Here is a 24,643-nt window from a genome sequence, read left to right on the forward strand (position 1 = left end):
ATTTGAACTCAGGTCCTCCTGACTTCAGGGCTGGTGCTCTATCCACTGCGCCACCTAGCTGCCCCTATTTTTTTTTAAAGCATTTTGTACAGTGCCTGGCACATTGTAGGTGTTTAATAAATTCATATTCCCTCCTTCCTATCTGCCTTTACAAAGGAGCACCAGGTGTTCTCTGAGCTCAGACAAGTACCCATGTCCCAGACACGAAGCCCTGCTAGGAATCAAACTTGTCTCACTGTTGCTGTTATGGCTCATTGTCAGGGCTACAGCTTGCTTCCAAGCCATTGGTATAAGCATTGACATCTCCCCATACTGCCTGGGTTCCCCCCATGGCACATGCGTCTAATCTGCCTCTTTGCTTGCAAGCCTTTTCTCCTCACTTTGACATTCAGCTTCTGTTTGATTCCTGATTCTCCTGTCTCTAGCCTGCTCTGTTAGGCTACAACCACCTGCAGATTAGAGGCTGGTTTGGTCCGGTTGACAGATATGAATCCCACTTTTCCTGTATCCAAGGCCAGCATTTTACCCACCACTCCATGCTGGAAGGAGAGCAGAGAGTGCTGGTACATGGTGACAGAGTCATTGGTAGTGGGCAGTTGACCCGTTTTGTCATGGGAGCAGTGAGTGAGGTAAGTGAATGCAGAAGCGTTCTGGGTTCTCCTTCTACAAGTTCATCTTGGAATGTGTAGGTATACTCACAAGTATTTTTTCTGGCCCACAACTTGTGGCTTGTTTGCCAATATATAGTGGAGTGAACAATGGAGAGAGAGAGTTACGAGGTCTGACTTTGCCTCAGCTTCATGGAAAGATTTCTTCCCCAGCTTTTGCCTCCATGCTCATCTGCCTCTGTATCTTGGCTCTCCACAGGATGAATGCCCTTCCCTTTCTCCTTAAACTCTTCCCAACACCAACTGTCCTATTCCTACTCCCACCCTTTAAGGCCTGGCCTACTTTGTGAAATCCTTCTGCATCCCCCCAGCTGGAAGTGACCCCTTTTGAGTCTTGCCAAGATTATCGGCTCATCTGCATTCCAGTCCACAGTAAAGTAATATTTCTTAGCTTCCTGGTGTTGTGCACCACTAGTTCACTTGGCTATAAGAGCCTACCTGGGGCCTAGGTTTTCCCAATCACCTGATGAATCAAGACCAGCTTGATTTCCTATCTCGAATGCACATTGATGAGGCAGGATGGAAGCAACTCTGTTTATTTTTAGCAAAGCACTTACTTATATAGTAAAATAACAGGAACTCTTTCTCAAGATACAATGATGTATAGCCCATGCTGTGCTCAAGAACAGTGCATGCATGTCCTGTGCACTTATCTGACTCCAATCCCAGAATAGATTCCTAATGACCATACAATAAGTAGGGGAGTTAAAGATTGTTACAGATCCATACAATGGAGCACCGAACCAGGTGACCTTTGCTCAAAGATCAGCACCCGAGAGGGCCCTTCACCCATCAGTGAGACCTCTTGAACAGCCTGTGGCTCTCTACATCCTTATAGATCCCTAACAGTTCCCCCTTTTTGTTTTTGTTGGAGACATAGCATATGAAGCTCAGTCCCAAAGTCCTTTATCTGATTAGCTATGCACCTGAGCAAACACGGTCCAAAACACAGCATGGCCAGCAATAGTGAACATAGTGGCAACAAAGAAGACAATAGAGCCATAAGCCAATGTCCAAGCTTATCAAAAGGGTTATGGAGTTTATCTAGCCAATCAAGTATATGTTGGGCAGTTTTATCTGGCATCAAATCTTTATCAGCCACCCTTGCAATATCTTTAGCAATTTCATATAAGTCATCAATATCCACTGCAATAGTAGAATTGCCAAACAGCCCATTTAGATGCCTATGTATTCTTTGCCAATCCCGTTGGGATTTATTGTATTTAACATTGGTAAGGCAAATGAATTCATACCTATAATCACATTTCAAATGTGTTCTATATTCTAAAATATCCAATTCATCACCTATTTCAATAATGGTTTCCTTCATTCCCTCAAGCATATGGTAAAATTCATCATCTATCCTTTTTTGTGTTTGAAAACCTTTAGATACATTGTGAGCTAATTGATCCATAAAATCAGCTTGAACCGTTTCATTTCTTGCGATAGATATAGATTGAGATAAAGATACAGAAGCAGTTATGATAGCTACAAGTGAAACAATTCCTAATGAAATGAAATACATGAAATACATCTCTTTTTCCTAGCAACTGCTAATTGATTACTTTGGTCTATTATTCCAAAAATATGATCAGAACGTGACTCATACCAATCTTTGCTTTTCACAGGCACCAAGGCAAACTTTTGTTGTGTAATAACAAAAATAATTTGGTCTCTAATCTTGGTTCCTATACATTCAGACATCCTGCAATTAATACAAGTGACATTATATTCCCCTGAATCCACGGCCGTTATATTAACATTCTGTGCTCTTCCCCACATAAATGCATGATTACCAGTCAAACAAGCTCGCATTGTCATATTATCATGGATGGTCCCTTGCAAATTCGTGATGTTTATGAGGCCTAAGGCTGCCCACGCTTTCCACAACTGATTTTCAACCCCTCTGTCATGAAGGGAAACCCACTGAGGAATTAGAAACCTGCCAAAAGCCCAAGTATGGTTGTTTTTCTCCCTAGTATAATTGTGCCAGGATTGTAACGTAAAATTCTTTTGTAACACAACACAATGACGTTCTGAAGTATGATAAGATAACCAAGGAGGATACCCTAAGCTCTTGCTAATCGGTGTCACATGATAGCATGGCTTTGAATTACTTGGACGTCTGATAGGTATGTCATTAACACACTGTGACACCAAGATGCCCGTGTAAGTAACCTTATAAAATTGAAAAAAGACAACAGTATAAGGAGGGGGTGCCGTGTTATTAAACACATACCCATCAATATGGGTGGTGACATTAAATAATTGTAAACACGTGGAGTCTTGGTGTCATTGCCTTTTGTAACACAAATAGGTGGCACCAAAGCCACAGCAGTAAAGTTCATTTTTACAGTGTGTTGAGACCGGTTCTTAGGTGATATGAAATGAAATTCCTTGCCAAAACCTGTGGAGGCATTTCCTTGCAGAATGACCTCAGGTGTTGTCTCTCCCCACATAACTAGTCTGGGCCATGGTGGTTTTGTCACGAAGGCCCATCGTGTTGTATTTCCTGTCTCTGCTGCTGCTGTAGTCTGCATCCCTGCTGATGATAACGACAAGAGGCACAGCTTGGTTAAAAGTTCTTGTAGTGCCTTCTTCTTATTCTTTCAGCTCCTTCAATTTCCTGGCTGGCCTGTGTTTTCTGCTTGCCTTGTCCCTTCTGAATGGATAATGCGGACATCCTTCGTTCTGACCCAGAGTTCTCTATCACCTGTGAAAATAAGAACAAACCCTTGCCCCCAGGTTAGCACTTGCCCTGGACCCTGCCAGACACCGTCAACGTCTCTCCACATGACTTTCATATTATGTTTAGGAGAAAGGAATCTGTTTGATTTAGTGGTGTCACTAGTACTGTTGTCATTTCCTGCCAGATATTTCATTGCAGGGAGAGGTTACAACTATCGAATTTTAAATAATTTATAGTGTAGAGTGCAGTGTTCAATTGATGCCAAGGGGATCCCTTAGCTCCCCCTTTTTTTTTTGGAGCACCATTTTCAAGGTACGATTGGCACGTTCAACTATGGCCTGACCACGAGGATTATAGGAAGGCCAGTAGTGTGACTAATAGAGAACTCAGTACAAAACTTTTTAAAACCTGCAAATATATGCAGGACCATTATCAGTCTTTAAGCATTGGGGTGGGCCAGCGAAGGAAAAACAATGAAGCAAATGATTAATAACATTGTGAACAGCCTCACCCGCTTGAGCAGTATCAAATAAAGCCTGAATAAGTATCAATAGAAACATGAACATATTTTTGTCTTCCAAAAGGAGAATAATGAGTAACATCCATTTGCCATAAGGTGTTAGGTGTAAGTCCCTTGGGGTTATGGACATCAACGTGGAAAGGGAGTTGAAAAGGCACACAAGTAGTAGCACAGCGCTTAACAATTTCACGTGCTTGTGATTTTGTTATACCATATAAAGTTCTTAAAGACCTAGCAGATAAATGTAACTTATTATGACTATTCCTTGCTATTTCCACATTCATTGTTAAAGATTTATCAACAAGATTATTACCTTCAAAAATTGGTCCTGGGGCAAGAGTGTGGGAACGAACATGAAAAACAAAATTTTTCTGTCCTATTCTGTATCATAAGTTGTATATCATTAAGCAGCTGACATATATTGTTACCAGTATTTTTTATTACAGCAGTCTCTAGATGTTTTAGAATTCCTTCAACATATTTAGTGTCTGTGATAATATTCATTGGCTCCTCATGTTTTTGAAATGCACAATAGACAGCATATAATTCACTCTTGTGTGGATATAAAGGGTGTTTCAATCACATGTAACTCCTTTCTTTTAGGGCACCAGATAGAGGCCTTATTCATCTTAGTGGCATTAGTAAAGACATTAATCCCCTGTACGGGTTCACCTGCTGTTAAGTGTAGGTTGTATCCAAGGCCAATTCTCAAAGATTGCATGATATTTAAAGGGTTTTCCATACACAAGTTTCAAATTGATATTCACTTGCCAGTTAGGCATTGTTTGTATTGCTGTTTCAATCATTTGTTGAGAAAATGGAAGGTGTATGACTTCCAGATGTGTGCCACATAATGTTAAACACCTGTTGTCAATTTTATGTATTAAGTCCCCTATTAGGACCATATAATTACTTAAAGTATTTTTAATTTGGAGTGTTAAATATAGAAGCCTCCATACTTTCATGCCTATCAATCCTGTTTGTGTGTGCTCCCACTACTTGTTCCTGAATATACAGCAATGTGTGTTTTGCCTCAGGGGTCAGTATTTGGGGTGAATCTAATTGAGGATCACCTCTAAGGCAATCATATAAAGGTATCAATTCATAATTTGGAATGCCTATCTGTGACCGAAGCCACTGTATATCTCCTATAAGTTTCTGAAAATCATTAAGTGTTATCAACTTTTGTAGGTCTATTTTTGGAGGATGTAGAATTATTTTTTTCTTGAAGTGTCTGGTGACCTAAATATTGCTATGGAGGATGTTTTTGAATTTTTTCTGGGGCTGTTTGAAGCCCTTGACTTTGCAACAAATTTTGTATTTTTAACAAGATTTCTTCCAACACTTCAGGATTGGGATGAGCACATAAAATGTCATCCATGTAATGTATCATTTTTAGCTTTTGTAATGGAATAGTAAAAAAGCAGTCTTTTAAATCAATAAGTATCAAAGGCTAGGAAGTCATAAAGCATCGTTAATTCTCCTGACTTCTTTGCAACAATAATAAACAGGTGAATTTTAAGGAACCCAAACAAGTTCATTGGATTTCATTTTGTATTTTGTCAATCTTATGGATAGAAAAAGCGCAAACAGTGGGCGGGAGAAAATAACAGCTCTCAGTAAATGTAAAATATCGTGCCCACAAATTAAGGGGAGATGAATTGTTTTAGCTATCTGTTATCCTAGTAGTTTAACTTCATCTTAAAATAATTTATTAGTGGTGATTTATTAGGCAAGCTAAAAGTAATTAATATCTGTAAAAGTCATGTGAAAATTATTAAAAATTATCAAGGAATCTTGATTAATTTGTAACATTTTGGTGGTATGCCTGCAGACTGCAGAACAATACACCCAAAGTAAGCAAAGGGTGACACCCTCTGTACCCTTTCAGGGGTAATTATAAATCTATGAGACTGAAAGGCTTGTTGACTGAAAAGCTTGTTAAAACTTGGGCATTAATAAGGAAAGTTTGGTAGCAGTAGGACAACTGCAAAGTTTATCATCCATACAATAAATTATTTTTGTCTGGGAATATTTCTGACTAACAAGTTTAATAGTGTGATGAACAAAATTTTTGCACATGGTAAGAAACATTCCTCCTGAATGGATCATAATAGGGAAAATGGGAAATACTGATTTAATAAGACAACCATACCCAAATTCAAGGTCAAAACAAAGTTAATTATAGTTCTAAGAGTTTTTTACCTTGAGCAGTAAGTTTCACTGATTATGGCTTAAAGCCAGATACAGTTAATTATTTTCATAGAAGTGCAATAATCAATAAAGATTTACTAGGACTCACATATATAAGAAATTTTGCTTAACATCCTTTTTTTCCCACATTTAAACTTGTCGGTGAAAAAGCCAATTATTAGAAATTATTTATATAAAGTTGCAATTTCTCAGTCTTAGCTTTAAAGCAGTAACTTCAAATAACTTAGTTAACAATTTGGTAATTTTCATGAGTGATAGTTAAATTGTTTTACCTCTAAGCTGTTCTTTAATCATAGGTAAAGACAGAAATACCTGATTTTCTAAATGACAGTTATAAAACATCATAGAACAAGATTAACCAGACTTGATACAATAATTTAGCTGGATTTACATAGTTATCTCACTACCTTTCAGTTTCTTTTAGTTCACATTTTAGTAACATCTAAATTATTAAAAATTGCTTGACATAACACATGAAAGTGTACCAATTTGTAATGAGACTAGATTTTTTAAAACTTGAAACATACATATTGCTAATGTGAATGAACTAAATTATCTTTAGATTGTGTTCCAATACTTAAAAACTTTTCTTTTTGATCTTAAGAGGAAAACTCGTCCTCCTTATCTTTTCCCTCTTTCTCCCCCACCCCAGCCTGGCCAGGGTTGGAATTTGAGAGAAAGGAAGAGAATATTTTTCAACATAATCTTTCAATCTTACACCCAAAGCTTTGGTCAGAGCCTTAGAATGCAAAAAAGAAAGAGAATTTTTTCTCCAAAAGTTTCTAAATCTTTTACTCTCAAATCATCTATTCCTGCTATTCATGCAAACAGATTATATTATTTTTTCTATCCATGCTTTTCTTTATTCCTGTATGCTTAAACTTTCTTGCCTTTTGTCAAATTATATAACCTATATAATGAAGTACCTTTTCTCCCATTCTCTCCCCTATCCACCCGCTCCCGGGAATGCGGCTGGTATTAGGACGGGGGAAGGGCAGAAAGTCACTATCAGCATTTCAGAATCCAGTTGCAGCCCTTGGCTGCCTGGCAGTGAAAGATCAAATAAATTATAAACATTAATCACAGACCATCATTCACACAGACACAGAGAAACATAGAACAAAATGACGGGGAGAATCCAAAAGCAAGAAACTTGTCAGAAATTCCCTACACAAATGAAATAATACTATTTTTATTTTATTTTATCTTTTCTTTCCATGGTATTCTAAAATCAGGCAAAATTTTTCTTAAGGTTTTGGTTTTTATAAAAGGCAAAACAATCTGTAGTTGTATAGGGACCTCTCCTTATGCCTCTTGAGTCTGTCTAACAGCTCAGGGTATGGAGAGTGTGGAGGGGGTTTTGAAGCTTCAGCTAAGTCAGGCTATAACCTATAATAAATCTTAGGTCTGTTCTCTCTCTCAGGAGAGCCTGCTCTACTATTGTTAGGTGAGCACAACGAAGAAGTTGTTTGAGTACAGGCAGGGAATTTTCTCTTCTCACCCTGTATGTCAGCTTGCGAGCCCATTTTTATAAGATTATATATAGTGAAAGTGCCCAGGGGAACTGATTTCGGGCCTTTGGTATTATAAAATTCTGTCAGTTGTTCCCCCACTATCTTCCATGGTTCTAAATTTAAACTCCCTTCCCTTGGAAGCCATGGAGATGTTATATCAATAATGTCTAGAAACTCTCTTATTTTCTTGGGAGTTACTGAGCACCCCTGTTCCTTGATCACTTGATATATTACTCTAACATTCTGTTCCTTTTCTGAGAGTTTACCTAAACTTTGCCCCATGGTAAGAAATTCTCTTACCCCTCTGTATCTTGCAACAGGATACGAGTCGGAGAACTCTTTCTAAGAGGCTGCCTGGCTCCAACAGACCTCGGTGTCTTGATGTGGGTGTCGCGTCTTCTTTGTCCAGACGTTTCCCGACTGTTTCATGCATCTGTCTTACTCTCCGTATCTTCTTCCCGGCAGCAGTGCAGCCCCACATTGGGCGCCAGTTTGTTGTGAACAACTAGTTCACTTGGCTCTAGAGCCTACCTAGGGCCTAGGATTTCCCAATCACCTGATGAATCAAGACCAGCTTGATTTCCTATCTTGAATGTGCATTGATGAGGCGGGAGGCAGGATGGAAGCAACTCAGTTTATTTTTAGCAAAGCCTTACTTATATAGTAAAATAACAAGAACTCTTTCTCAAGATACAATGATGTATAGCCCATGCTGTGCTCAAGGACAGTGCATGCATGTCCTGTGCACTTATCTGACTCCAATCCCAGAATAGACTCCTAATGACCATACAATAAGTAGGGGAGTTAAAGATTGTTACAGATCCATACAATGGAGCACCGAACCAGGCGACCTTTGCTCAAAGATCAGCACCCGAGAGGGGCCTTCACCCATCAGTGAGACCTCTTGAACAGCCTGTGACCCTTTACATCCTACAGATCTCCAACATCCTGGGTCTGCCAAACTCTAGGAATTTATTTCTGAGGCAAGTTTAAGGAGAGAGAAGGGGTGCTAGAAGCTTCTTCCCCCTTTCTGCCCCTGGTAGGTTTGAGGCTTAACCCCTTCTTGGGTTAATGAGCCAAATGAACCTTATCCATGCATGACGAAAGTGGAATCTGTTCTATAGCAGAAAACCAGGAAATAGTTATCCCTTCCACATTGGGAGTAGGGGTCGGGGGAGGAGTTAGGGGCCTAGCATAAAATTTTTTGACCCCTCCCTTCATTCCAGAGAAGTCTGGATTTTTCCTTTTTCTTTTCTGGGGGGTTTATAATGCCTTATTGTAAAATTTCGGTTACATATTTGGTCGTAGGCTCTGTGTTGTCTGTGCTGGCCTTTGAGTGCCATCTGTGGCTTCACAAAACTCCCAAAAAATTCCCGTTTAATTTCTTCTCCTGACCAGAGATATACTGGGGATAACTGTAAATCAACGTCGGGATGTACCTAGGATAACTGTAAATCATACCATAGCATATAGGACACAACCACTTTGAGAAGGGTAGTTGGTTGGATGTTTTTAAAGGGAGATTTGCTGTAAAGCCAAATTTGTCCTCAGATTAGGTTCTGAGAAAGTTCTTAGTCTTTAGGTTCTGAGAAGGTTAATAGAACACAAAAGAACTTATTGGTTGCTTGGTAATAACTGTAAACAGCTTCAGAAACAGGGAAGCTAAAACAGCCTTAGAATACTAACTCCTATTCATTCTGCCAGGACAATGTGAGAAAAGAGTCGCTTACAAGGTAAATCTGAAATGCTGTACTGCTCCTCATTCCCATAATGTATGGAGGGTTCTTTAAAAAAAATAATTTTAATTTAAAAAAACACAACTTTTTTTTTTCACCCAGAAGGAGGTTTCTTAAGATCAACTGATAGAAGTTGGTATTTCCAGGATGTGACTTCTTTCTGGACTGGAGATAAGAAATACTCAGAGCAAGAAATAGAAATTAGATAGCAAAAAAGAGCGAGGCAAAACTTGGAATCATACAGGTTTTCAAGCCTGCCCAGGGATCTTTTGGAAATCATCTAGTCTAGATGTGTCTAACTCATGGCCTCAAAACTTCCAAGTGAGGCACCTGATTAAAACTTAACTTTGGAAATGTTTAACAAATTAGGTAAAAATACAATACAACATAGATAATGTTAATCTGTGGTTTACTAAGTCAATATGAGGCCCACAGGGATCCATGTCCATTTGAGTTGGGGCCACTGATCTGGTCCAATGCTTTCTTTTTACAAATGAGTTCACTGAATTTCAGAGAAGTACAGTTCATATATAGCTAGTGAGAAAACCAAACTGATTCCATTTTGTACCCTTGCCTACATTTTGTACAGCTGCTGGAATTGTCTTGTTTTCCTGAGTTAAGTTTAGTTTTACTATAACTGTTTTGTAGGATGTAGGTAGATGCAACCAATCAGAGTTCTCAAACTCTGGAAAATCCCTAAATTTAAAAAGAATAACTGTACTTTATTATAAAAACCTTTGTAATTTCTCTCTTCAGGGTCCTTGTGCCTACTGAGAAGGCCCTGGACCTGATTTGTTTTGTATTGCATGCCTTGCCAATAAATCACATTGCTTGGACTTTGTTTCCTCAGTTTCCCTCAATTCAGTCTTGACAATTGGCAACCATAAAGGGATAGAGAGAGGACCTTTGCCCCCCTGGGGTGGCCTCTATAGAGAGCTCCCCCTGACTTTCTCACCGAAGGATTTCTCCACATAGGACTATCCCTGAGGTCTGACTCCCTTTTAATCTCAACTCTTCCCAGCTAACGTAAGCCTGCACACTGTTAGGGAAGGATATCCCCTGGAAGATTTCCCTAAGGAATAATAGAATTCCAGTATTAGTATACCAAGGGCAAGCCAAAGTATTCCTCCACGTTGCTGAGGAAGATTCCCCATTAGGGAATAATGGGTGCTGGTAGTAGTATACCATAGGATTCCTCCCTGGAGAAATTTCTTATGACTTGGGACCAGGGGAAGCTCCTGGATGAAGCCAGGAATGACTAAGAAGCACACAATTAGGTTATGTGAAATTTGGTCTAAAGCTGTGAGAGATTCAGCTGATAATTTGTTTTGGCCTTGAGGAAATTAATTTTGATCCCATATTTTATATTTGATTTTATACTGTAGTAATTCTGTTAAATCTTAAGCTTCTTTGCTGAGGTTTGGGTGGAGAAACAGTGTGCTAAAGTTCAAAGCTCCCCCTCTCTGATGTTATATGTCAAGGACACAATAGCACTAGTTAAAGAAAAACTCTGTTCTCAATACTCTTATAAAAAGTGTCTCAGCATTTCCTGCAAGGTTTGTGGGGTATTCCTGAGAACCTAGGGCAAATTGACCAGGACAATATGATCTTGTCCCATCTTTAATAGTTAAGGTGGCCTTTCTTTGATGAAGTCAATAATGATCTTTTGCCTCTGTGATGCTGGCCAGTTAGGTGGTTTCTGTTCTGTTCTTTCTTCTATGCTTATAAAAAATGTATTGCACCTTTAATTTGGAGTTCTCTTGAATAGAGGCAGTGCCATTAGACCTGTCCTTTATTATCAGGTTGTATGCCCCTTATAATAAATTATATCTAGCTCAGAGATCTGCCTTGGTTTATCCTTTCTGGTAAATTCTATAGAAACAGTCTCAGTTTGGTGCCTTTGAAATACTGTAAATTAAAGATGAGGAAGGACCACCAACTCCAGCATGAGCCACAGGGAACTATTTGTGTGTGTTGTTGTATTGTCTGTGTTTATGTCTTGATATAGTAAACTAACTTTTTCCTGTGGACTAATCAAAGGAAAAAGAGTATAAAGAGTGAAAACTTTTCTGCAGAAAGGCTCTCTTCTCTGAATTCCTAACTCTGGCTAAGTTAGGAACACAGAAAAGAAAACACAGATAAGAGGAAAGGGAATCTTTGTTCCCAGTCTGCAGAAATAAATGGCATTGTAAACTAATTAGAAGCTAAATTGGCTGAAATATAAATTCTATAGTGAGAATTTCCAAATTGTGGTTTGAATGTTTATATAAATGCTGAAAAGTCTTAGTGAGTTTTGGGGTATCACTCTAGAGGATTTGTTTTTAGGAAAAATAAGAAAAAAATTTGTGAAAGTTACATGAAAACAGCACTTAGACCCTTTATCACTTTTTCTCCTGGACAGATTTATTGTTTTAGTGCAAAGGAGGAAGGTTATTTCACTGACTAAAGGGGAAAAGGGGAACTGAAGTTAGTTTGAAAGTAGTATTAAGGGGCAGCTAGGTGGCACAGTGGATAGACCACCAGCCCTGAAATCAGTTCAAATCTGGCCTCAGACCAAACACTTGACATGAACTAGCTGTGAGACTTTGGGCAAGTCACTTAACCTCAATTGCCTAAAAATAAGAATAGAAAAAAAAAAAGAAAGTATCAATGAAGTTACAGAGTGAAGAAAAAAATGGATTTGTAGTTTTGAATTTATCTGGTACTTAAGAACTGCCTTTTATTTAATAACTCTTCTCTTGACCATGACAAGAAAAGAACTTGTTTAAATAAGTGAGCAACTTGAAAAGTAAGTAAAATTTGGGGCAGCTAGATAGTACAGTGGGTAGAGTACTGGCTCTAGAGTCAAGAGGAACTGAGTTCAAATCCAGCCTCAGACACTTGCTATTTACTAGCTGTGTGACCCTGGGCAAGTCACTTAATCTCTGATTGACTCACCAAAAAAAAAAAAAACCCACAACAGCAACAACAACAAAAAAGATTGGACATTAGGGGCAGCTAGGTGGTGCAGTGGATAGAATACCAGCCCTGGAGTCATTTGGACTAAAATGTAATTGGGAAATATTTAATAAAGCTTGAAGTATATGTCTAGTCCTTGCTCAATTTCCTTATCTGTAAAATGAAGGAATCAGGCTAAATGATCTCAAAGGTCTCTTCTACTCTAACTCCTATCATTGATGATAACAATCAGGAAAAATTAGAGGAAAGACTAAGGTCAGGGAGAATCAGCTTTGCGGGCATGAGAAAGAGAGAGATTATGGGAATGACTATGGAAATGAGAAAAATAAAGAGTAAGCCACAATTATCACCAGCATTACTCTTTTTCTCTTACCTATCATTTTGGCCCTTACTGCTGCTTTGGTTTAAAGAAACCCAGTCTGCTGTTCTCTTTCTGCTCCAATACTGTGGCAAAGAAACATGTAGAGCCCCTACCAAGTTTTGTAAATTACATTTTTGTTGACAGAACTTTTAAATAATAGATTTTATTGATATCTTTTCTCTTTATATTGTTTCTGTGTGTCTTCCCTTCCCTGTTCCCAGAAAGCCATCCCTTATAACAAATAATTTTTTTAAAGTAGAAAAGAAAATAACATTCAGCAAAACCAAACACCACATCAAAAATAATCTGATGTTATATGCAATGTTCCACACCCGTGGGTCTCCGCCTCTAGAAAGGAGTTGATCAATAATCAGAATTATAATAGCTAGCATTTATATAGCACTTAGTATCTGCCAGACACTGTGCTAAGCACTTATATAACATGATACATTCTATAATGCAATATATTATAATATTATATGCTATATAATATTATAATATAGCATATATGCTATGATAATAGTATACATACTATATAATATAGTATAATATAATAATATAGCATACATACTATATACTATATAATATTATACTATATTATATATTATATGAGGGAGTTGAGTGAACCGTACTGACTTCAGCTTGTGACTCAATTCTGGGTCTAGCTCAGTTTCCTTTTTATTCAGTTATGGGTTTAGTTCAATTTCTGTCTTGTGATAAAATTCTATTCAATTATGGGAATTGTGAGAAGGCTTTATTGCATTGTTTGAACCTAACCCTGAGTGGCTGGAAAGGTAGAAACCTGTTGCTTAGAGACCCTTAATTGACGACCTAGGTTATGCTGACCAGAAATCCAATCGAATCCAAGGAGTTTTCTCACAATTATACATTTCAAGCAGCCTATATGTCTTATCTGAAAACTAGCTCTGTACTGGTCACTCAGTTACTGTTTCTTTCTTTGATTGAATACAGACACTTGGGGGGAATAGGATACCTCTTTTTCTGATTTCCAGGAAATGTACGAGTTTGCTCTCCCCCATCAACTTGGAAAGCCCCTAATCTTTTTTCCAATTAGAAATCAGATTACCTAATTATACATCCTGTTTTGTATCCTGCTTATTGTTATCTTTTAATGTGTAAACATCTATTCTCCCTTGTACTTGTGGTCCAATGCCATAGGTTAAGGGGCTTGGTCCCTATTTGTTAGGCAATTAGCATGTATTGCTTAATAAATCAGTATGCTCAGAAGCTCAAACCTTTGTTTCCTCAGTGATTTCATCTTTCACCTGCCATATATATGACATAATTTTATACTAGCTGACATTTATATAGCAGTTAAAAGGGTTTTTGGGGTTTTTTGGGGTTTTTTTTTCAAATTTTATTCATTTATTTTGATTTATCAACAATCACTTCAATATGCTTTTGAGTTGAAAATTTTTTCTCCCCCTTCCTCCCCACCACCCTCCCCAAGACAGTGCACGATCTGATATAGGCTTTACATTTATATACCCATTAAACATATTTTCACATTAGTGAAATTGTAAGTAAAAATTAAAACCAATAGGAGGAACCATCAGAAAGATGAAACAAAACTCAACAGAAGGTAAAAATAAGTGATAGCGATTCGACTTCCATAGTTCTTTCTTTGGATGTGGACAGCATTTTCCATCCTGAGGCCTCTGGAGATGTCTTAGATCCTCGTAAATGCTGAGAAGGGTTCAATTTAACAATATTAGTCATTGCATAACGTGGCTGTTATCGTGTACAAAGTCCTCTTGGTTCTGCTCACTTCACTCAGCACAGCAGTTAAAAGTTTATGTGTTACAGATATCTAATTTGATTCTCGCAACAACCCTGAGAGGTAGGGGCTCTTATTCTCATTTTATAGTTGAGGAAATAGAGGCAAACAGAGGTTAAATGACTCGCCCAGGAACACACAGCTAGTAAGTGTCTAGCACCAAATCTGAACTCAGATCTTCCTGACTTCAGGGTCAGAAGTCTATCTACAGTGCCAGGGAAGACAATTCATATCTATCTATCTATCTATCTATCTATCTATCTATCTATCTATCTATACATATTGATGCTCTTTTTTTGCAAAAAATCACTATGATTTCCTAATGACTCTCCCTCTACGTTCCACATCTCCAACAGAATAGTAGTCTCTTACAACAAATTACAACTAAGTAAAACAAATCTGGGGCAGCTAGATGGTTCATAGGATAGAGAGTTGGGCCTGAGCTCAGGAAGACTTGAATTCAAATCCAGCCTCAGACACTAACAAGCTGTGTGACCCTGGGCAAGTGATTTAACCTGTGTTTGCCTTAATCCACTGAAGAAGAAAATGGCAAACCACTCCATTCTCTTTGCCAAGAAAACCCCATGAACAATATTGGCATGATATGGTCCGTGGGGGTCACAAAGAGTTGGGCACAACTGAACAAAGACAACAAAACAAATCTATACATTGACCAAGTCTGACCCAAGTCGATGCCCAATTCCACACCCATCATTCCCCACTTTCTGCCTACTCATTATATGTTTGCTGATACCATGATGATTCAGTGCGTTGGTCATAGTTCTGGAGTCTCTCTGTGTGGCTCTCATTCATGTTATAGTATAAACTGTTCCCATTATGTGCATTGCTCTGTGTCAATTCATACAAATATTCCCAAGGTGACCCAAATTCTTCATATCGCCAATTCTCTTTATTTCTTAAACAGGCTCCTTGGTGTCTCTGCCCCAGCCCTGGCCCCTCACAACTGACCTGGCTTCATTCAGAAGCATTTGCCCTGGAGCAGCATGCATAGCTCTACGAGCTTGGACCCTGCTGCCTCCCACTCACAGGACAAGCATACCTTTACTCGACTAGGATGGGGAATGGCGCTTTGCTGTTTTAAGTCAGGGAGCAAGTTACAGTGTGACTCATTCTCAGGTGTGCCACCTGTTTCCCCCAACAGTTTCCAGCACTGTGCCCGCCTGAAGAAACAATATCTCAAACAGGCATCTGCAGAGCTACCATTCTCCCAAGAAGTATTGCGGCAGTGGGGGCTGCCCTGTATACCCTATTCCCAATATAACTTTGACCACATCTACAACACAGAAAACATCTCTTTGTCCAAGAACAGAGAATTCCAAGCTCAGAAGGCGCCCAAACTCAAGCCGCTGTTTTCTTCATCTATAATGGACCTGCCGTTCTTACCAGCCCTCCAACCAATAACTAAAAGTGTTAAGACCCCAGAGAAATGCAAACTGAGGAGGCCTAAGAAAGAAATCTCACCTAGTAACTCCTTGGCTAGATCTTCCTCCAGTCCTGTTTCTGAGATTATGGACTCCCAATCAACGATTCTGTCAAACCCTTCTGAGTGGAAACTAGAAAAAAGGGAAACGTGGCTTAGACCAGCAGAGAGGGAGGCCAGAAGTTGGGAGAATATTGTGCTCAAAAAATTGAACAAGCGTACAGCTCGATGGATTTTAAACAAGAGACCTCCACAGCCTGGAGTCCCTCCCAGCAAGTGGCAGAGTTTCTTGAGACATCAGTATGACTGGAGCCATATCCGGGATGAGCTTTCCTCTGCCAGTGACCTGGACTTATTGGCCCAGCTTGAGGCTGAAGAGACGGCAGAATTTGAGGGTGTAGAGACTGTTGCTCCAATCCAAGAGGAAAAGAAACCAGAGTTACTGCTCCCTGTTTACTTCAGGTATTCTGGCTCAGGCCTTAGAGGCTATATTTGGTAGTTTTTAATCTCTCTTCTGTAAGGGCAGGGTTAAAACCGTGCCATTTTTAGCTCTGATACTTTAACTAGATAAAGACTGGAACATCAGGTTAGCTGCAGCAGAAGCTGCTTTTGCAACATCTGAGTAATGGGTCACAAGATAGGAAAGACATAATGGAACCAAATTATGGAAGGCCCTGAATGACAGGTTTTGATTGAATCATACAATCAGACCCGAGTGTATATAGGGCCAGTACAACTACTTAAATCAATCAAAGCCATTGTGTGGAAGACTACCACTTCATTTAGTTTGCCTGAGGGAGTGATTTTTGTTCCAAAGCTTTCTGTGTAAGGTTGATATAATGTTACTATGATTTCCCCAAGCCTCATGCAACAAATGTATGGCATTTACCACTGAAAGAAACCAGCTTCTCTTGGGGATTACACCTTTCAGTAAATCCTGATGTCAACAAGCCCCATTCACTGGCAGGAGTCCCCAGAATTAGCACGGGGCTGTAGGAACATAGGTTTAAGATAGATGACCTCAGAGGTCATCAAATGCAACACCCTCATCTTACAGAGGAGGAAATGAAGGACCAGAAAGGTTAAATTGTTGTTTGTTGTCGTTGTTGAGTTGTGTCCAATTCTTCATGACCCCTTTTTTCAGGTATTCTTTGCAGAGATAGTTGGAATGGTTTGTCATTTCCTTCTCCAGCTCGTTTTACAGATGAGGAAACTGAGACAGACAGGGTGAAGTGACTCACCCAGGGTCACACAGCTAGTAAGTGTCTAAGGCCAGATTTGAACTCAGGAAGATGAGTCTACCTGACTCTAAGCCCACTGTGCTATCTAGCTAACCTTGAGGTCAAATTACTTAATAATAATAGCTAGCATTTATCTAGCACTCTCAAGGTTTGCAAAGAGCTGTACACATCTCATCTCCATTGATACCTGCCAAGTGTCATACGGCTAGTAAGCTAATGAGGTGGGCTTCAAACTCAGGTTTTACTGACTCCAAGTTCAGTGTTCTATTCACCACATGTTAGACTGCTACTACTTTGGCCAAGCAGGTAGACTGGTACTGATTTAGCCCAACACTTTCACAAGGAAAGGGTTATAGTAACTTGTTTAACACAGTGCCTAGCACAGACTGGGCATTTAATGCTTGTTAATTTGCCTTAACCAGACTTCCTCGTATGTTAAATAGATACGGGCCCTGGAAATTGACACCTGCTGGTCAGAGCTAAGTTCCTGTAAAATGTCTCTTGTTGACTTCCAAAGGGTCTTTAATGCTCAGGCAGGCTAACCAGGGAGACTGTGATTGAGAGATGAGAATTGCTAACCTGAGGGAAAGGGAGGAGGCGTTGCTAGCCCTGAGAGAAGTTCCTCCCTCCTCTGGGTAGAGCCATACTTTCCCAACTCCAATCTGTGTCGGGATTCTCTGTAATCATCAGGGTTGACCTCCGCCTCTGCAGGGAGGAAAGGTTTCCTTAAACAAGCTAAGGCAATGGAACAAGGATGCTTCTCCAGAGCAGCATGGGAGAAAATGCCATACCAACCAACAGTGTGGATTCTCTTCCTTCACTTGGGGGAATCTATTACAGTTCATATTCACAAGACTTATTCTTTTCTCTGGAGGCAGCGCTGGTCCTGGAATCAGGAAGACTCCTCTTCCTGAGTTCAAATCTGGCCTTAGACACTTACTAGCTGTGTGACCCTGGCCAAGTCACTTAACCCTGTTTGCCTCAGTTTCCTTATTTGTAAGACGAGCTGGAGAAGGAAATGGCAGACCACTCCAATATCTTCCAAGAAAACCCCAAAAGGGGTCATGAAGAGTTGGATAAGACTGAAAATGACCAAACAGCAATCGGAGTAGAGGCCTACAGAGTGGAGAGGTGTAGATGTAGAAATGATAAGATTTGGCAGCTGACTGCTAAGTGGGGTCAGAGTCAAGATGGTTGACTAAAGGATGGTGGTACCATTGACAGAAACAGAGAAGTTAGAGAGAGTGGTAGGTTTGGGGAGGAGGCAGAGAAATAATGAATTTAATTGATCTAATTCTTTCAGAACCTTAAGATCTAGTCTGCTCTGAGAATTTTCATTTTGTCTTTGTATTCTTGAAATCTAGCACAGTTCCTGGTACATAGTAAATGCTCAATAAATAAATCCATGTTGAATTGTATTGAATCAAGGGTAGCTAGGTGCTCACTTATAATTTATGGGCTTTAGCACCCTCTTAACCATTTTTGTTCTGTTCATTCCAGGTCAAAGATAGCTTTCCCTAACAGAAATAAACCAAAACAAACTAAAAGAATGTGATGGCCCAGAAGATCGTTTGTTGTTGTTCAGTTATTTTTCAGTAGTGTCAAATGCTTAATGATGCCATTTGGGGTTTACCAGAGTGATTTGCCATTTCCTTTTCCAGCTTGTTTTATAGATGAGGAAACTGAGGCAACCAAGGTTAAGTGACTTGCCCAGAATCACACAGTTAGGAAATATCTGAGGCCAGATTTGAACTCCGATAGGTGAATCTTCCTGACTTCATGCCCAGCACTCTTATCGACTAGACCACCTAGCTGCCCTTCAGAAGATGGTAGCAGGGAATTTAAAAACTCATGGCTCTGAGTTCTAATCCTGGGAAGCCTATATTATACTAATCTGAAAGGTAACTAGTAAAAGGATATAAAACTAAGAATTGCAGGCTGTCCAGTGATGGAATTTGGAGAACATTGCTGGGTAAAACAGAGTAGCAATATTTTCCAGACATTTCCCAAATACCAGTCATCTGTAATGGGTAGAAGAGAAGGGCTGTCTGAAGTCATCCAGGCAAAACTTAGAAAGTAAGTAGTATCGATCCAATCAATAAACATTTACTAGGCACCTACTGTGTGCCAAGTACTGGGCTAAGTGTGAGAGATATCAAAAGAGGCAACAGATACTCTCTACCCTCTAGGAGTTTGTGATCTAATGAAATTTGGAAAAGGTCATTTGTTTGGAGTGAGGTGTTGGTAGAGTTGGAACTGAAAGTGGGGATTTTGGATTTCCTTGCCTTGTGTTACCACAGAAAGGACACTGCCTCTAGATTCAGAAGGTTGGGTTTTAAATCCTGCCCCTTTATCAGAGCTGAGTTGGAGTCAACTCAAAATGGAGCCAAGCCATTTCAACAAACACTACAGATCAGGGCTTGGGTTGTTGCGTCATTGATTGTGTAGACTTAAAGGAGAGGGGAGAGGGAGAAGGAAGTATTTATGAAGAATCTGCTATGTACCATGATGGGCAAGCTGGTGGTACGGTGAATAGAGTGCAGGGCCTGAAGTCAGAAAAACCTGAGTTCAAATCTGGCCTCAGATACTTTCTAGCTGTGTGACTCTGGGCAAGTCACTTAACTCTGTTTGCCTCAGTTTCCTCATCTGAAAAATGAGCTGGAGAAGGATATGACAAACCACTCCAGGATCTTTGCCAAGAAAACCCTAAATGGGGTCACGAAGGGTCAGACACGACTGAAACAACTGACCAGCAACAAATGTACCAGGCCCTGTGCTAAGTGACACAGATAATAATGCATATTAAACTTCAAAGTGTTTCAGGCAAGCAAAATTGTTTTTTTCTTTTTGGAGCGCCGGATGTTAAACACTTACCAGAATGCCACTGCTCTAATGCTTACTATCTGTGTGACCTTGGGTAAATCACTTGTTTTCTCTGGCCTCAGCTTCCTCAACTGTAAAATTGAGGATTTGGAGTAGAGCAGGGGTGGGGAACCTGCAGCCTTGAGGCTAGGTCCTTGGGTGCAACCTTTTGACTGAGTCCAAGTTTTATGGAACAAATCCTTTTAGTAAGAGGATTTGTTCTGTGAAGTTTTGGTTCGGTCAAAGAGCCGCACTCGAGGACCTGGAGGGCCACACATGGCCTTGAGGCCGAAGGTTCCCCACCCCTGGACTAGAGGGCTCTGATGTCCCTTCTAGGTCTGTGGCCTTATCATCCCAAATGATCTATGATAGAAATATTGGGACACCAGCCGCTTAGGTGGGTCGTACTTTACCAGTGATAAGACTAATTGCTAATAATAAATAGCACAGGACTCACTTAGTAAGGAAAATGAAACATGTAGAGCAATACTAATAATAGCTGGAATTTATTGAGTGCTTTAATGTTTGCAAAGTACTACAAACATTATATCATTTTATCTTTACACAAGTCCTGAGAGGTAGTGCTATTGTTATTTCCATTTTACAGAGGAGGTAACTGAGGCAGACAGAAGTTAAGTGACTTGCCCAGGGTCACAATCGCTAGTAAGTATCTGAGGCTAGATTTTTTTTCAAGGTTAATTATATTTTTTAATTGTAATTTTCTTACAATATGAAAAGAACTACCAGAGAAAGAGGCACATAAGGAGGCTTCTACACTGACAACTCCATAGGTAAACTATCAAAGCACAGGACTCACTATTTCATTGTATTTGTTTGTTCTTTAATTAACAAAAATTTATTGAGTGACTATGATGCGCAAGGCATTGTAGGAAACACAAAGATGACAACCAGATAGTTGTAGATATCTTCACACTAGGTGGCATCATGTGCAAACATTTATTTAAACTATTAACACACTACGAAGCATACATAAACACAAATAATTACAATAGACACACATTATAAAAAGGGACATTATTGCTTAAGTTTCACAAAACAAATATAATTTAGCTTATAAAGAATGTGGTATTATCATTCTACCACATCAGCATTATTTAATTTTTTACAGTGAACACATACAATAGCTACACTCCTGAAATAGAATCACTTTACATACACTCCAGATCACTAAAGAAACCCTTTTGTAAATCACATTATTATAATGTAAAATGCTACTTTCTAATCTTATCTGTCCTAAATTCAGATACTCACTTTTTAGAAGAGTTTTGAGAAAATGAGATGTAATCTGAAATCTCTTTAAAGACAAGAAAACATCACACCAAAATATATATAATGTATATATATATGTATATATATATATGTGTGTGTGTGTGTATATATATATATATATATATATATATATAAATTCAACTGAGTCACAACATTTAGATTAAGTCTCTCTCTTTTAAATATTATGCTATTAATCCATTCCTCCTGTTAGGGAAATTTTTTACCTCAGCTCATCAGACACAGTCTCTACTTCACAACAATATTGTAAAAAGCACCCCAAAAAAATGGCACCATAGTTATGATAAATTTGGGGGCTCCTGGTTCCCACAGCTGTGACTACACTTACATAGTATTCAAAGCTTCTAGTAAAATAATCACGTTCAATAATCCAAAATTGCTACATAATAGCAGTATGTCTATACACTATCCTTATACATTCAACCATGTAGTATCATATCCTGTTCTTCCAATACAGAAACATACACACAAACATATACACACAAACTTTCAAGGAATTATGACTATAGTATATGAGCACCGCGTACTTTAAGAAAATCAAATTAACTAATACCAAGGCAGAATTGTACATTGATCTGCTACTAAAAAGCTGAGGCTAGATTTGACCTCAGGTCTTCTTGACTGTAGGTCTACCACTCTATCCACTGAGTAGCCTAACAAACTGGGTGGCAGGGCTCACAGTACAATCCACTCCCCCATAAATGTCCGTAGCTCCAATTTCACGTTTGCAAAGGGGAATGATCTTCTGTTAGCCTAGACAAGTAAGAATTCCTGGTAATGGTCAGTGGTTGCCTTCCTCTTCCTCTCACACCCAGACAGGGAGCCTGTTTCTCTGCCCGTCTTCTCCCTTCAACATACTTATTCCTCCTCCATTCCTTCCCTCTGCCAAGAATTCCTGCTTACTTACCACTGAAGAAGAAACCCGAGATGATGGTTGGCACCAATAAGACAGCTGCAGATATACTTGCCAAACGGAGCCTCTTCCGGGCCCGACCTTCACAGCCAAGGCAACAGATAAATCCCAGAGCTGGGAAGTATGTTTATGCCACAGAAAATGCCTTTGAACGGGAGATTTACTTTGGTAAGAGAGACAGGCTCTTAATGCTGGGGCGAGGCAGGCAAAGGGTAGAGGGATTTGGGGGCCAGAAGTGCTAGTTTGTCTCTGATATGACCATGAGAATGATTCAGAGGCCTTGGATGACTCAGATTGTAAGGATTCTATTCCCATGCTGATGGGACCAGAAATAACTGGGGAGCAATTTTTTTTCAGGCAATCGGGGTTAAGTGACTTGCCTAGGGTCACACAGCTATTAAGTGTCAAGTGTTTGGTCTGAGGCCGGATCTGAATTCAGGTCCTCCTGACTTCAGGGCAGGTGCTCTATCTACTGCACCACCTAGCTGCCCCAATTTTTTTGTTCATTACGTCTCCTTGCCCATCCCACTTCCTCATATGAATGCTAACGCTGGCTGAAACTGTAGAATCAAAATATTTTGTCTTTGATGTTCTTCTTCTTCCCCTTTCAATGTCCTTCTTTTATCTTATGAGGCTTCTGGCCCTTGCCTACAAAGTCTTCATGCTACTCCTTAACTGCCCTGGGATACCACTATGGTACCCTATCTAGGCCTGCTCTCTTTGGCCATGCTATCTACTTCTCTCTCCACCTCCTGCCTTCCCCTAACCCCCCATTAAAATTTGCTTTCGAAGAGCTGTTCTCGAAAAGGTGTATCTTTAAAACATCTGGCAATCATGAGCCCAAAAGACTATCCCTTGCTCAGGACATTTGAATATTAACCCAGAGCTGTACTCATTGGTAAAACAGGTCCTGTCCTTATATGCTAATTCTCACTAGGAATTAGACCTCCACATTCTCATGATTTTTGTTACCATTTTCAGTCCCAATTCTTCCTATAGCTGTATCATCCCCAACTATAGATGTCTTCAAAGGGTCTTCTCAAGTCCTTAGAGCAGCCAGAAACTAGGCATGATCACTGAGCCTAGAAAATTGGAGGAGTAGAGGGAGGGTGGACTTGGGGGAGTGAATGAAAGCAGGTCCTGCTATGACTGGCCGTTTTTATGCCCACTTAGACTTAGTCCAGATCATCCATCGGGATGACGTGGAGTATGACAAGATCCTTTTGGAAAACCTCAACCAATACTGTAAACATTTGCCAAAGGCTTTCCCAGAAGGTCCAGAAGAGTGGAATTATAACCCACGTCCTCTAGGAGGTAAGGAGGAAGCCATTTAAGGGTGGTTATGATAGAAACAATACTTCTGGTGATATGAGTGGTTTAACTTAAGTCACTGGGTCATTGGCCAGGGCACCCAAGGGTAGTTAACCTGATTCCTTCCCACCAATACTAAATCATCCTCTTTATTAATATACTCTATGAAAGTTTTAAAAATCTCAGCAGTTACAATGTACTTAGTTGGTATAAACCTGGCATAATATCTATAAACCAGATTATAAAACCAATTATAGAAGAAGAGGCAGAACGCATGTTAGGTAAAATGTCTTTTGGAAAGTTGCCATATTAGCCTCATATTGTGGTCTTCTCCTTTGGGCTGGTCCCCTTTCAGTTTTCACTCTCGGTGATTCTGCAAGACAGACAAATCTATCTAGGGAGGAGCCTGAGGTTGCTAAGAGATAAATCAGGGTGCAACGAGTGCCCCACTCAAAAACAGTTACATCCGTTCGATAAAATGGACTATCTCTCAAAAGGATGCACCGTCCCTGATTTATGGTTTATTTTGTAACCTATGATCCAGTGCCCTAAACTCTTGGCTTACGTGGACCCACAACAATTTGGGGAGTAAACAGCATCAACGCTTCCTTCCCTAACCACTGTCTTTGTTCTGTTTTGCCAGAGTTCTTTCAGAGAAATCTCAGAATATAGTAGTAAGTAGCATAGCTTAGGTCTAGATCTCCACAAGATACCATAGGTCAAAGATCAATAAAATGATGTGAAGTAGAGTGAAGAAAGGAAAGACCCAAAGACAATAATATACATGTTTGTTACAACTTTGGAGTTAAAAGGCAACAATAACATCACATCCATGTTATGTACCCAGAAAAAAAGAATCATGAAAACAAGGATAATGTGGGTATATTTATGTTGAAGTCAATGTGCATATCTCTTGGGGTGGGGGTCAATACTTGGTAAATAATGGAAATTCATAGAGCTGTGTACAATCTCCTGGGTTTGTTTCATTTTGCTTATTTATTTTTCTTATTTTTTCTTATGCATTTGTTTATGTATTTTAATACCTGTAGTTGTTAACAGAAGTTTTAAAAATTATTTATTTTTAAAAAGTTGCTTAGTAGATAGAAGAT

The 24,643-nt window shown here is 39.5% G+C and overlaps 2 protein-coding genes across 5 annotated transcripts in view; one reads left to right on the forward strand and one right to left on the reverse strand.

The window, feature by feature from the left end:
- LOC110208345 (prostaglandin reductase 2-like) overlaps window positions 1-24,643 on the reverse strand; it is a 544,334-nt gene that overhangs the window by 503,135 nt on the left and 16,556 nt on the right. Inside the window, exon 1 of one of the 3 annotated variants that reach the window (XM_078151487.1) lies at window positions 8,137-8,173. The exons of the other annotated variants lie outside the window; for them this stretch is intronic. The gene's annotated coding sequence lies outside the window, so the exon portion shown is untranslated. Of the gene's footprint in view, window positions 1-8,136; window positions 8,174-24,643 lie in introns of those variants that run through there. 3 annotated transcript variants of the gene reach the window in all.
- HEATR4 (HEAT repeat containing 4) overlaps window positions 9,257-24,643 on the forward strand; it is an 81,326-nt gene continuing 65,939 nt past the window's right edge. For both annotated transcript variants that reach the window (XM_020986343.2, XM_020986344.2), the window contains exons 1-4: window positions 9,257-9,338; window positions 15,384-16,361; window positions 22,201-22,391; window positions 23,397-23,537. In XM_020986343.2, coding sequence (XP_020842002.1) covers window positions 15,463-16,361; window positions 22,201-22,391; window positions 23,397-23,537 — 1,231 coding nt within the window. In that variant the 5' untranslated portion in view covers window positions 9,257-9,338; window positions 15,384-15,462. The remainder of the gene's footprint in view (window positions 9,339-15,383; window positions 16,362-22,200; window positions 22,392-23,396; window positions 23,538-24,643) is intronic.

Source organism: Phascolarctos cinereus, unplaced genomic scaffold, assembly GCF_003287225.1.
Source record: "Phascolarctos cinereus isolate Bilbo 61053 unplaced genomic scaffold, phaCin_HiC Scaffold_3;HRSCAF=262, whole genome shotgun sequence".
Taxonomy (NCBI): domain Eukaryota; kingdom Metazoa; phylum Chordata; class Mammalia; order Diprotodontia; family Phascolarctidae; genus Phascolarctos; species Phascolarctos cinereus.